Genomic DNA, 13,042 nt, shown 5'->3' on the forward strand with positions numbered 1-13,042 from the left:
CTAAGTTTCCTTGTATTGGACACTCCTGCCAGTACCTCTGACCCCCATCCTGTGGGTGGGAGGGTCATCCCCAGCTCCCACCACCTGCAGAAGCCACTGTCCCCTTGGGGTGCCATGAAGAAGGAGATCAGGTGGGTGGTGGCAAGAGGCCCAGGCTGGCCAGTACTGAACAAGACTCTCCCGGGGACAACAGTGTGTCCTGAAGCCCAGAAGGACCAAGGTGTACAAGTATGGGGTAGTGGGCCCGGCGGCGTGGCCTAGCGGCTAAAGTCCTCGCCTTGAATGCACCGGGATCCCATATGGGCGCCGGTTCTAATCCCGGCAGCTCCACTTCCCATCCAGCTCCCTGCTTGTGGCCTGGGAAAGCAGTCGAGGACGGCCCAAAGCCTTGGGACCCTGCACCCGCGTGGGAGACCTGGAAGAGGTTCCTGGTTCCCAGCATCGGATTGGCACAGCACCGGCCCGTTGCGGCTCACTTGGGGAGTGAAACATCGGATGGAAGATCTTCCTCTCTGTCTCTCCTCCTCTCTGTATATATCCGGCTTTCCAATAATAATAATAAAAAAAATCTTAAAAAAAAAAAACAAGTATGGGGTGGCAGGCCTTGTGAGTGGACGGAGCTCCCAACCGTAGCTGGGTCCTCATGACAGGAGGGATCGGGGAGGGAGTAGGAGATGGCTTCATTGCTTGCCCCTTTATTCATTGCCTGGCTAATGAGCTATTGATTTTTCTCTTTTCTTTTTCTTTTTCTTTTTTTTAAGCAAAACACGCCACAGACACATTGCATCTTTATCCAGGTGATTTATGTCAGATACCGAGAAGAATTGAGGGCCTGGACCAAGGCACCTGCTGCATGCCGGGCAGCCCCGCGGTGCAGGCAAGAGGCCACGCCCTTAGCAGCCACCTGCCTCAGCTCTGCTCAGACTCCCCTTGCCAAGCCCGGGGCCTGGGGGTTTGGCAGGAACAGCTGGGAAGGGCAGTGAGGGCTATTGGCACTGCCGTGGCAGGTGCCCTGTCCTGCCCAACCCCTCACCTGACTCCACCAGTGTGTCCGCAGAGGCAGCATTGAGCTTGGCCTGTTGGATCCCACACAATCAGATTTTTTCTCTCTCTCTCTTTTTTGGCCTGCTTGGTGGGATCAGGCTGTCCCGGGGGCGGGGCCTACAAGAGCAAGGTGCAGAGGATGAAGGGGGGGCAGGACTGAGCATGCTCAGTGCAAATTGCAGACATACAAGTTATCCCTGCCCAGTAAGGACCTAGGGAAGGCCACATTAGCTCTCTGGATCCCAGAGGTTTTGGGATCCCTCGGTGGTGGCCCTGGAATGTCAGCTTGCATCTGTCTGAGGAGATTGGTCACTTTAGGGACAGCAGTGTCCCAGCCCTGAGGCTGACCTCACCCATGGGGAGCCTCCAGGCTGTGGTACCTGGCTCTTCTTGGATCCCAGTGCCTGGGCTGGGCCATCTCAGAGCCGGCTGGCTTCACTGAGGGGTTTTCTCTTCTGGGCTTCACCTTCCCGCCAGACAGTAGGAGTTTCCTAGGGTCAGCCTCCCCAAGGGTGCCCCCTGGGTGAGACGAGAGGGTCTGGTAGCTAACACCTGTTCTATGCACGTTACAGAGGCTGGGGGGCATGGAGGCCCAGTAAGGGAACGGCCTCAGCTGCCAGCCAGTTAAAATAAAAACTGCGGCAGGGCAGGGACTGGGCTGGCCCCCAGGGGAGGTGAGGGGCAGGGGACTGACCTGAGCTGCTGGTTCAGCAGTTTCTGCTCAGCGCTGCACTGGCTGCATTGGCCTGAGTTATCAGAGCTTGCGGCCGGGCCCTGGGCAGGGGGGCAGAGCTTTGCCTTCAGGAGGGCACCCAGGAAGACAGAGCTGTGGGTGTGGGAAGTCGTTCTTGAGGCTGGGACAACACTGCGGGGGGTGGGTGTGGGGAGGACTGGATGCAAGCAGAGGACAACTTTGGGCTTGTTTTCTTTGTAAAAGATGTATGTATTTGAAAGGGAAGGCCATTTGCTGGTTCTCTCCCCAGATGGCCACAACAGCTGGAGCTGGGCCTAGGTTGAAGCCAGGTGCTTGGCACTCCATCTGGGTCTCCAGATGTGGGAGTCAGGGCACTCCATCTGGGTCTCCAGATGTGGGAGTCAGGGCCCCAAGGAAGGTACCTACACTGTCATCGGCTTTTTCCCAGGCACATTAGCAAGGAGCTGGACCAGAAGCAGAATACCCAGAACTCAAATTCACACTCCCCTATGGGATACCAGTGTTGCAAGCAGAGACTTAACCCCCCAGGCCACAGTGCAGGCACCCACTGCTCCCAACTTCTGGTCCCACCCCCTGAACCTGCAGAGGGGCCTAGGAGATGTTGCCCCGTTCTGTGACATCACATGACGTTGCCCTGGTGACCTGGCTGGGTCTTTGCCAGATCTGGGCAGTGAGAGGACCTCCCCTCCCTCTCTCTCTTCAGCTTCCTGGGTACCAGGAGTCAGTTGCCTGGCTGCGGGCCCTCTCCCAGCCAGCCATGACCAGGATCCCCTAAGTCACACCTACTCCCACCCCCTGTTACTCCTAAGAAAGATCCAGGTCCCTGCCCTCCCCTTTGCTCCTCTACCCCTCGTCAGGTCAAAGGCTGGTGCCTGACACCCCTGCTTGCCCAGTGACACCCAGTACCATCTGCCATCCCCAAAGACGCCAAGTCCTCCCCCCCGCTCTAATCCTGGGCTAGCTGGTGGGTAGGACTCATGTCCGATTACTCACAGTGCCAGGAGCCTGTCTCCATGGTTGCTTAAGTAAGGTTTGATGCTCCCGGCCCAGCGATGATGGGACTGAAAAAGAAAAAGGTGAGGCCTGGGTGTGGGGTCTCTGCACTGTGAACTCCTTAAAGTAGGACAAAAGGTTCTCTGCTGGCAGCCTTGGTGTTCACATCTGTGAAATGGGCAGCCAGTGGGGCTCTGCGGCTCCTCCAGGGTGGAAGACCGAGAACTGTGGGCTGGTGTGCTAGCAGGTGCACCCTGGGCTCAACAGCCTCCTGTGTCACTTGTTGCTGGAGTCACACAGGCTCCCAGCCCTGCATCCCTAGATAAGGGGGGGCTGTGTCTGCTGTATCCACTGCTGTAATCCCCAGTGCCTGGCACACAGTAGGTGCTTAATTAAAGCTGTGGCCAAGCAGTGGGGCGTTGCCAGGAGGCGCCTGCACTCTCACTCAGTGTCACAACTCCCTGCCATCAAGTGATAGGCAGGGTGGAGCAATGCCTGAGACCCTGTCACTCATCCATGGGAAGGGGCAGGAGGAACTAAAAGCAGGCTCTTGCCACCTGGGGATACCCCTACTGCCTCACATTGGGGCACCCAGACCCCCAAAATATACCCATTGTTTCTACACTGGATTTTTCAAAATCAGAGTTTCAAAGAGAGAAACTCTTGGCAGATGGTGAAACTCATTTAGGAGTTTCACTTTCTTTCTTTTTTTTTTTTTAAAGATTTATTCATTTTATTACAGCCAGATATACACAGAGGAGGAGAGACAGAGAGGAAGATCTTCCATCCGATGATTCACTCCCCAAGTGAGCCGCAACGGGCTGATGCGCGCCGATCCGAAGCTGGGAACCAGGAACCTCTTCTGGGTCTCCCACACGGGTGCAGTGTCCCAATGCATTGGGCCGTCCTCGACTGCTTTCCTAGGCCACAAGCAGGGAGCTGGATGGGAAGTGGAGCTGCCGGGATTAGAACCGGCGCCCAAATGGGATCCCGGGGCTTTCAAGGCGAGGACTTTAGCTACAACAGCTGAGACTGGGCCAAGCCAAAGCCTGTGTCTCCTGCAGGGCACCTGGATCGTCTGCTGCTGCCTTCCCCGGTGCAGTTTCTAGGAGCTGGATTGAAACTGGAGCAGTCAGTAGCTTCCCAGCCTGCCCCGTGACAGACCATGTTAACTGTTCTTAGGGGTCAAATAGACTTCAGGGCCTACAACCTGGTGCCACTTACTGGCTGGTGGTTGTTGCCCCTACCCAGCCAGCAGCTGTAGCCCTGGTGCCCTGACAGTGCCAAGAGAACAAACAGCAATGACAGGTGCCAAGAGCTCAGGGGAAGATAATCCCTCTTCATCTCACCCCTTCAGATCAGGGTGTTCCCCAGACTCAGGGGTCCTCGATCACTGTCCTCCCATTTAATGCAGCTCAGACATTTTTCTAGCCATGAATAAATTCTCCCACACAGGGGTTGGTGTTATGGCATATTGGGTTAAGCTACCATCTGTGGCACTGGCACCCCATATAGACATGTCTGAGTCCTGGTTGTTCCACTTCTGATCTGGTTGCCTGCTAATACACCTGGGAAAGCAATAGAGGATGGCCCAAGTGCTTGGGCCCCTGCACCCACGTGGAAGACCTGGAAGCAACTCCTGGCATTGAGCTGGGTTGGCTACGACCATTGCAGCTATTTGGTGAATGAACCAGCAGATAAAGGATCTCTCTCTATCTCTCTTTCTCTCTAGGGTAAGCTAGAGAGACACAGGACACTAGTCCCCAGGGAGGGACACCTGTAGGTTCCCCTTACATAGAGAGAAGGAGGGGGAAATGGAGCCTGGTGGTGGCCCGCCACTCCTCATTTGCAGCCCCCATCCCTGATTCCCCTACCCAGCCTTCTGAGCAGGTGCCTTCAGGCTTCTCCAGATGGTACCAGCTGGCTGTTGCCCTCTGGCCCAGCTGTGCCATGGGAGCAGGTGCACCCACACCATCTGCAAGCTCTATTTCTGAAGAGGCCATCGTGGAGGGAGGGTGTGAGCGAGGCTGAGCAGGAGGGAGAATGGCTCCTGGGCCTTGCTCTGTGTCTGCCCAGCACACATCTGCTGGGGCTGCCACCCTCATCCTGCAGCCGGAGGCCCCAGGCACAGGCAGGTACCTGTAGCTGACTGTTGTAAACTGTGACATGTTGTGCACAGGAGAGAACTGTGGTGGGACGGGGGGCAGAGACTGTGAGGTTACTGGGCATGGTGTGTGGACTGGAGAAGAGAATGGATGGGACCAGAGCAGGTGGGCAGGGAGTGAGGGAAACAGCAATTCAGAGGGGACGGAGTGGTCACTCAACTGACTGTGCCCGCAGGTTGCCGAGGCCCCGAAGGAGTCTGTGGATGCGGCCAGGAACACAGAGCCTGCTGTCAGCCATGTGGCTCCCATCAACAAGGAGATCATCATGGTTACAGTTCACGGGGCCACGAATCTGCCTGCATGCAAGGACGGCTCGGAGCCATGGCCCTACGTGGTAGTGTAAGTGGCAGGGATGCTGGCATAGCCATAAGGGGGCTGGAACTGACCCCTCTGTGGGGAGAGGGCAGATTGTGCCTTCCACTGGGCAGCACCAGACCAACCTTCCCTCTGCACACTGGATGTTGGCGCCACCTCTGCCGGTGGGACTCCTCCTTACCCACCCTGCTCCATCCACCAGTGTCATTTGGTTCCTACTGGCAGACACTGTGAGAATGCCTGCCCCAGTCCTCCCGGTGGCACTGGCCCAAATTCCACTTTCAAAGCCTTGCCCAAGGTGCTTCCTCCTCCACGCAGTCACCGGGATTAGCTTCCCACCCTCTACTCTGGAGTCCCACTAGCCTGGCCACATAATTGTAAAATATCCTGTAGAACCAGGGTAGGGTTAACTCAGGTCTATTTCATCATTGAACAGGGGGATGGGGAGCAAGGAATGACCAAAAGGCTAGCATATCCCCCATCCCCAAACACACACACACACACACACACAGCCCAACAGGTTGCCCAAATCCTTCCCCCAGCTCCCCTCCCCCAGCTCCAGTCTGGGTGGCAGTTCCCCTTCTCCCCCTCTTCATTTCCATAAACCAATTATCGCTGATCATCTGGGGAGATTGAGACCCTGCCTGTCACCAATCCCGCCTAGGCACCACGACCCCAACAACACCAACCCATTGCCATGGAAACGAGCTGCTATTAGAGCCCAGGCCACAGGGGCTGGGAGAGCTGGGTATGCCCTGTGATTGTCGATTTAGGAAGGGGTACAGCAGGCAGAGCTGGGTTTCCCCAGAATGCCGGCTGAGCTGCCAGCAGCTCCACGTGGCACTAATGAGATGCAAATGAGAAGAGAGGCTGCGGAGCTTGGAGGCCCAGCTGTCAGGACCCCAAGGACTGGTGCCAGCCCCCAACCCTAGGCAGGAACCTTCCCAGAGACGACAGCCTGGACTCTGGCAAGAGCATGGTGCCCCTACGTGCCAGTTACAAATGCCCCCCTAGGCTTGAAAGAGTTCTGTGGTTTTGGTGCATTTCAAACATGTTTGCTTCAATGACTTTAAGATGCATTTATTTAGAAACATTCAAATGTCACTTCAAGGGCAGCCCTGGGAAAAATGGCCCTGAAAGATGAGATGATGGTTGACCTCACCGATCATTAGGGGATGCCAGACAAAGTGCTAATGAGATATTAGGACAGAGATGATCCAGGACAGGGACCCGTTGTCCAGCAGCTGTTCTGTGCATGAGTGTAGCCATCAGTAGTGTGGGGAGGTCCCTCCAAAAGTTAAAGGGGAGGTGACCTTAGCATGCAAAGAAGTGAGCTACATTAGCATCTCTGTGTGTGGGAATAGGCTCTGTTTTCCATCAGTGTCACCCCTTCCCCTTCACGCCCCCCCACCAGTTCCATGGCAAACCCTAGGTGCCTTCTGTTTACCCCAACACCAAGCCACTGGCAGGAGCTGACTATGAGCTGAGCCCTCAATGCCAAGCTGGCTGTGTGACTTCAGGGAGGCAGCCTCACTTCCCAATACCGGAAGGACTCACCTGAACTCCCCTCACCCCCACCCTGCCTTGCATCATGGGATACAGGTAGAGATGGCAAAGCCAGACAGCAGTAGACACTGGCACACATGGCACTGTGTCAGACGTTGGCATGCATGGGAGGCCTCTCAGAAGGCAGCCCAAGGGGCCGCTGCCCTAAGCCCCTGTGTGGCCCGCCCCCCTTTTCGCTTGCTCTCACCTATGGCAGGCCTGGCTGGTCAGTTTATGCTCCTGCTCTGGAAATTAGTCCCAGTGCCCTGTCCTGGCTTTGCCCGCTGTAGGTACACCAAGAGCCTGACCCCTCAGCAGGGTGTGTGTGCGTGTCTGACCTGACTGGATGGGGCCTGGCTTCAGGCCCCTGGGCTGAGTTCCCAGCACCTGTCAGCCAGCCTGGCACAGACAAACCCGTCCCGTCAGCTGGGAGCAGGGAGGCAGTGCCCTGACATGTGTAGGAGACAGGTGTGGCCTGCCACTGTGAGGTCCCTGCCATGGTCACATGCTGCATGGCAAAAGTTGCCAAGGGGAATGCCTATTATGCAAACATGTTGCACCCACATAAGCTTGTGTTTCCGGGCCACTTCCTGTGGCCATGACGAGGCCCCTGGCAGTCTGGTTCACATTGGTCCCGGGCACAGCAGACATTCTGTAGATGGAATGCCCACGGCTCAGGGCGTGTCTGTGGCTTACCCACAGCTCTGGCACCACCCTTCATGCCCAGGGTCTCGCTCGCACGCACACACACACATACCCAGCAGTTGCTGGCCTGGAAAGGGGCTTGTAGGCAGCAGGACCCAGACTTCTGGCAGGGAATGGGGTGGACTGGGGAGGTGTACCAGCCACTGCAGGCAGAGAGCTGGGTGATGGTCTGGCCTGATGCAGGTGGGCTCAGCAAAAATGACAAGAGCACAGTGACTGTGGCCATGAGACAGCAGGAAACTCACCAGTCCCATTGGCCGGGTTCTCGTGCCTGGAGCAGCCCAGGAGGCAGCTTGCGAGTTTTCCATACAGCCGCCCAGGAGACTGGGCCGGGAGGCATTGCTGGGATGGCCTGTGTCCCATGGCTGGCTTAGAGACTGAGACAATGTTCTCATCTGGCCTCTGGCTTCCCTCTCCCAGCAGGACATGGGCGGGGGCGGAGAGTGCGCCCTGGGTGGGGCCTGGGAGCCTGGCTTGCGTCTCCATCTCTCCCTCAGGGGCCTGGTTTCCCCCGGCCACACCTGCTCAGAACCTTGGGATTCTTGGTCGGTGAGAATGTCCCCATAGCCCAGAGCCTGTAAACACAGCTGGTGCGGATGGCTAAAGCAGGCCTGTGCCTGAGATCTGCCACCAGACTTAAGCCCTGAGGATTTCTTCCAGATGTTTCTCCATAACTGTCACTACCAAGGGCAGCTTGTCCATCTTGCAGACCCCAGAGCTCTGAAGAACAGGGCTCTGAGGTGGTGCAGGTGTCCCCATTGCCCCGGACACCTTGCCCTAAACCCTCTGCCCTCTATCCCTCTGTGCAGAGCCTCCATCCTGAGCCCCGTGGGCCTCCAGCTCAGCGTCCTTCAGCTCAGTAACTCTTAGGAAGAAAGGCAGCTGCCCTGGTCCCCTGCATTACCAGGCAGGCAGCTTCCGGCCAAAGGAAACATGGCAGGCTGGCCAAGGTTAATGCCTTCAGGGTGCAACCAGTTACATAAGCAGGCAGCTCTGTGGCTGGGTGAGGACGGAGTGGACTGCGCCCTCCGGCATGCGCCTGCTCACGCTGGCACCCCTGTGCTCATGCAGTTCGCCCATCTGGACCATCTATGTCTTTGTTGCCCCCATCCCAGGGAGGGACCCCTCATACCAGGTTTTCCCTCCCACCCCTGCCCCCCCAAATCCTTGGACTCAGCTGGGAGCACCCACTCGTCAGCTCATCAGCCCTCTCCACGCACCTCCACTCCTCCCCTGACCCATCAAGTCCTCTTCCTCTGGGTTCTCCTGCCCGCCCCGAGGAGCTGTGAGGATGGTTACCTCCAGGCAAGGAGCTGGAGCCACATAGTCCCATCCAGATAACAGGGGAGTAGGGCCAGCCCTCCAACCTGCAAGATGTGAGCTAGCTAGGAGGGCCCAGGAGGCTGTGGGTGAAGACAGAGGGGCTGGCCCTGGTGCAGGGAGGGCCTGGTAGAGGGGTCTCCCTCCCCTGACCCTCACTGTCTGAATCCCAGGTGGCTCTGGGCCTGAGAGAGGTGCCACATGTATACCAGGCTCTGTCTGGTCTGAGGCCAACTGGGGTCTGTGGCTGGAGGGGGAGTTCTTAGGGTACTCCCAGGTTGGGTTGGAGAGGTCAAGATTAAGGTTGGACCAAGCAGGTAGCCAGAGTTTCCAAGGGCCTTGAGGGTAGCTCAGTCCCCCAAATAGGTTAGGACCCTGGTTTCCCCCTGGGGACAGAACTTGGGGTCTGCAGAGCAGGGCAGAGTCCAGGGGGGCTGGCAGACAGGGCAGGTTGTGCCCTGGGGAGCCAGGCACCACCCTGCCAGCAGAGGGCAGAGGGCACTACTGCCCAGAGCTTGTGCTACCCTCAGAACGCAGATGTAGGAAGTCCTGGTGTGCTCCTGGGCCACATGGCATGGGAAGGCAGCCCTGAGTTGCTGTCTGCCGTGGGTGGGGATGCTAGGCACCCGGAGACAGCAGGGCTGACTCAGATGACTGTGGGAGGGCTCGGGCTGGGATGAGAGGCATTCTTGTTTATCTGTTTAAGATGGATTCATTTTGAAAGGCAGAGCAAGAGAGAATCTTCCATCCGCTGGCTCACTTCCCCAAATGCCTACCAACAGAGTTGAGGCCGAGCCAAGAACTCTACCTGGGTCACTCACATGATTGGCAGGTGTCCATCTTCCTCGGCTGCCCTCCCAGGCATAGCACAGAGGAGCTAGATTGGAAGTGAAGTAGCCAGGACTGGAACCAGGTACAGCTTAGCCCACTGGGTAAAAATGCCAGGCAGCTGGCCTGGAAGGGGATGGGAGGGGGCATTCCTGGGAATCCTTGCAGCATGTCTTTTCCTAGGTGGGGGCTGGGTAACCTGACCTCTTCCCACTCTCCTTTCTTACTCCTCCGGGGAGGCAGGTGTCAGTCAGTGGAGGTCCACCTGTGGTGTTGTGGCCCCATCAGCAATTAGAGATGGCTCATTAGAGGCCAATTAATACTGGAAACCCGGGCTGAGAGCCTGGAATTCTGAGGAGAATAATAGCCTTGCCTCGTGCCTTAAGTGGCTGCCTCCTGGGAATTGCCAGGCCCAGCTGCCCGCCTTCTGAATGGGTACTGGGGGCAGTCCGGGCTGGGCCTGGGGAGGGGCTGCTGTTTTCTGGTGACGCAGGCCACGGACAGGGGCTGTTTCTCCCTGCCTTAGTCTCAGCACCTAACGTCCTCAGGGAGCCCTCAGTCCCATTCCATGTCCAGCCATCCTCGGGGAGCATGGCCCAGGCCCTTCGCTCTCGCTCATAGGACATGGGCTTCAAGAAAAGACACCAAGAGGCAGCACAGCCAGGGAGCCTGGTCTCCACGCCCCCAACTCAGACCCAGCGTGGCCCACAGCCCCTCTGCCTTGGCTGCTCCAGCTCTCGGTGGGCGGATCCCTGCTCACCTGCGTAAGCTCCGCCTCCTGCAGGCAGGCTCAATTTGACCACCAGTACCAGCTCCCCACCTCGAGCCCCGGTTGGCACAAGGCTGGGCTCCTGGATGGAAGAGAGGCCATTGGTATCCTTCTAGGGATGGACAGAGGTCCATGGCCTCAGGGCCTGTCCACCTCTTGGACTTCCGGGAGCTGAAGGAAGCTGAGTGCCCTGCTTCTTTGAACATGCTGACGCCCAGGCATGACATCTTGTCCCTGTACCCTAGATCTCCCCCCCAGGGTCTCCCGGCTGAGCTGGCAACAGGGGGCCCTGGTGGGCGGCAATCTCACCCGTCACCTGACTGCTTCCTCATCCAGGGGCTTCGGGGAACAAGCCTCTCCATTTCTCTCATTGCTCAGGGTCCCTGGGCACTGGGACCCCAACAACCAGACCCTAGCCCTTGCCTCTTTGTGCTTCAGTGCTTTGAGGGCAGCAGGACCAAGGAGGCAGCAGGTCAAGTGGAAGGTGGCTCAGGTGGCTGCATCAGGGTCGGCTCATGGTGGTGGAGTGGTAAGAGAGAGGACAGAGTGGCTCGTGGACCCCTCTGGAGCTGGGCGAGGGTGGCAGCAGGTACCCCTCTCTTCATCCTGCTCTGTGCTTCTGCCTTGCCCCCTCCTGCCCACAGGGCAGGCCCCTGAGTGATGACCTTGAGGCAGGAAAGCCAAGTTCCCCTGCCTCACTTCAGCTCCCTACTGGATGCTGAGCTGGAACCGGAGCTTTTCCAAGACACACTCTGCCCCTCCAGTGACCTGGTGGGGAGGATTCCGTGCCCTGCAGTGGGAGGCCCAGGGCTTTGGTGCCTGTCTGGTAGGGCAGTGGCTGCAGCAAGCCTGAACAAGGGCCAGCAGCAGGTGCTACTACGAGCTCCTCTCTCAGGCCCTGGCTGCCTGTGGGCTTTGGGGACAGGGTAACAGGAGCCTCAAGTTTTGCCCAGAACCCACTACAGGGAGGCCTACTGCGGGGAGGGGCGAGGCACGTGTGGAAGGTGACTTAGGACAGCGCAGTGCCCAGCTGCTGCAGAACGGGAAAAGGGAGCGAAGTGGCCTGGAGGAATTGAAGCCCCTCTGGCTCTCCGGTTACTAGAATAGCGTGAAGGCCCAAGGGAGGCAGCTGTGCCAGGAAAAGCCATTACCTGCCAGTCTCCTGCCTCTTCTGCTGTTGCTAAAAGCCTCCCTCCCGGGTGCCTGCCTCTCTCCCCCCTCTGCCCCCACCTACCCCAGAAGAGTGTGGGGATGGACGCTGGCTTAACCCCTTCTAACCTGGGGATGGCACACTGCATTGCTTCCTGGTCCAGTGAGTCAGGTGGTGACTTTGCCCGTGAGCCTCACCCACTCCTTCCTGCCTGGAGCTCCCATAGGGGACCTAGGGGACAAGAGGCCACAGGGATTGGGAGTAGTATGGAGATGTGGACAGCAGGCAAGTGCAGTGGGTCACAGGTTGTCACAGGAATTCTGTCTGGGGCTTGGGCCCTCAGTCTGCACAGCGCCCTCTGCAGGAAGCAGCTTACCCCAGAGTCTCTGAAGCGGCGGGGTGGGGGGGGGGGGGGATCTGTGCCCCTGCCAGGCCAGACCTGGGCTCCAACAGCAACCCCTCCCACACACACTGCCTTGGGGCGAGTCCAAGGACTCTCACAGCTCAGCCAGAACAACTGCAGACCTGCTAGTCTCTTGGGGTCATAAGTGAGTGAAACCTGACAAGAGCAAAAGAAGAGGCAGGCGATGGTGGGGTCACAGGGGCTGAGACCAACCTTAGGAACCATGGGCTGATAGCAAGGAGATGTGCTTGCCAGCAGGTAATATATTTTTATGTTATTTATTATTTATTCATATAATAAATTTATTTTATGTTTGATGATGTTTACATAGTTAAGAATGCATGCCCATGTGGACTACCGATTAGGGTGGGGAGGGTTGAGGAATGGGGGAAAGTGAATGAGCCGACTGTTCCCAATCTTTTTTCTTTCAGTATCTGGGGAAAGTGGGGAGAGAAGGGAGTGGGGATGCTCCCAGGAGCCCAACCCCATCAGTACCCAGGAATGATGGACAACCCTCTGATGTCATCCTGGGGTCCCTAATGTGGAGCATGCTCTGAGGCGATAGCTTAAGTAGTTTTGATGGTTCTGAGATGCTGTTGATTTCGTTGCTCCAAGGTTGAGGAAATCCTTCCAAGTTCCATTGACTGACATCGTCCACCTTACAGTCTCCACTTGCCCAGATACTCACTGTCAAAATTTGATCAGGAAAGTTGTCCAATTTGTTCTACCCCTCATGGTACTAGATGTCCTCTGCAAGCCTCAATGAGCTGGTTGTCATGTCACCTTTGAGCTTTTTGGAATGCCATCAATTGCACAGGTATCAACAACTAAGGAGACACAGTTCTGACACATGCACTCCACAGTCAGACCACAGATCCAGCAATTTTCCCTGTGGTTAGAGTTCTGAGGCCCGTGGTCCAGTTGGGGGATCCCCAAAGAAACCTCACCAGAGGTAACCCCAGACCTGACTCCTGTGTATGTCAGCCAGTGCGGGCTGTGGCTCAATCCATCACCCACATCAGCCTGTAGGTGATTTCACTGGTGGTTACAGCCGCCCAGACAGTTCTGTCCCCAGCCCCATTTCATCATA

The 13,042-nt window shown here is 57.3% G+C and overlaps 1 protein-coding gene across 1 annotated transcript in view; it reads left to right on the forward strand.

Annotated features, from left to right (window-relative positions):
- The first annotated feature begins 2,580 nt into the window (after window positions 1-2,580).
- Window positions 2,581-13,042, forward strand: part of CCDC33 (coiled-coil domain containing 33) — a 66,186-nt gene continuing 55,724 nt past the window's right edge. Inside the window, exons 1-2 of the mRNA XM_058665461.1 lie at window positions 2,581-2,835; window positions 5,093-5,256. Coding sequence (XP_058521444.1) covers window positions 2,812-2,835; window positions 5,093-5,256 — 188 coding nt within the window. The 5' untranslated portion in view covers window positions 2,581-2,811. The remainder of the gene's footprint in view (window positions 2,836-5,092; window positions 5,257-13,042) is intronic.

Source organism: Ochotona princeps, chromosome 6 (genome assembly GCF_030435755.1).
Source record: "Ochotona princeps isolate mOchPri1 chromosome 6, mOchPri1.hap1, whole genome shotgun sequence".
NCBI lineage: Eukaryota > Metazoa > Chordata > Mammalia > Lagomorpha > Ochotonidae > Ochotona > Ochotona princeps.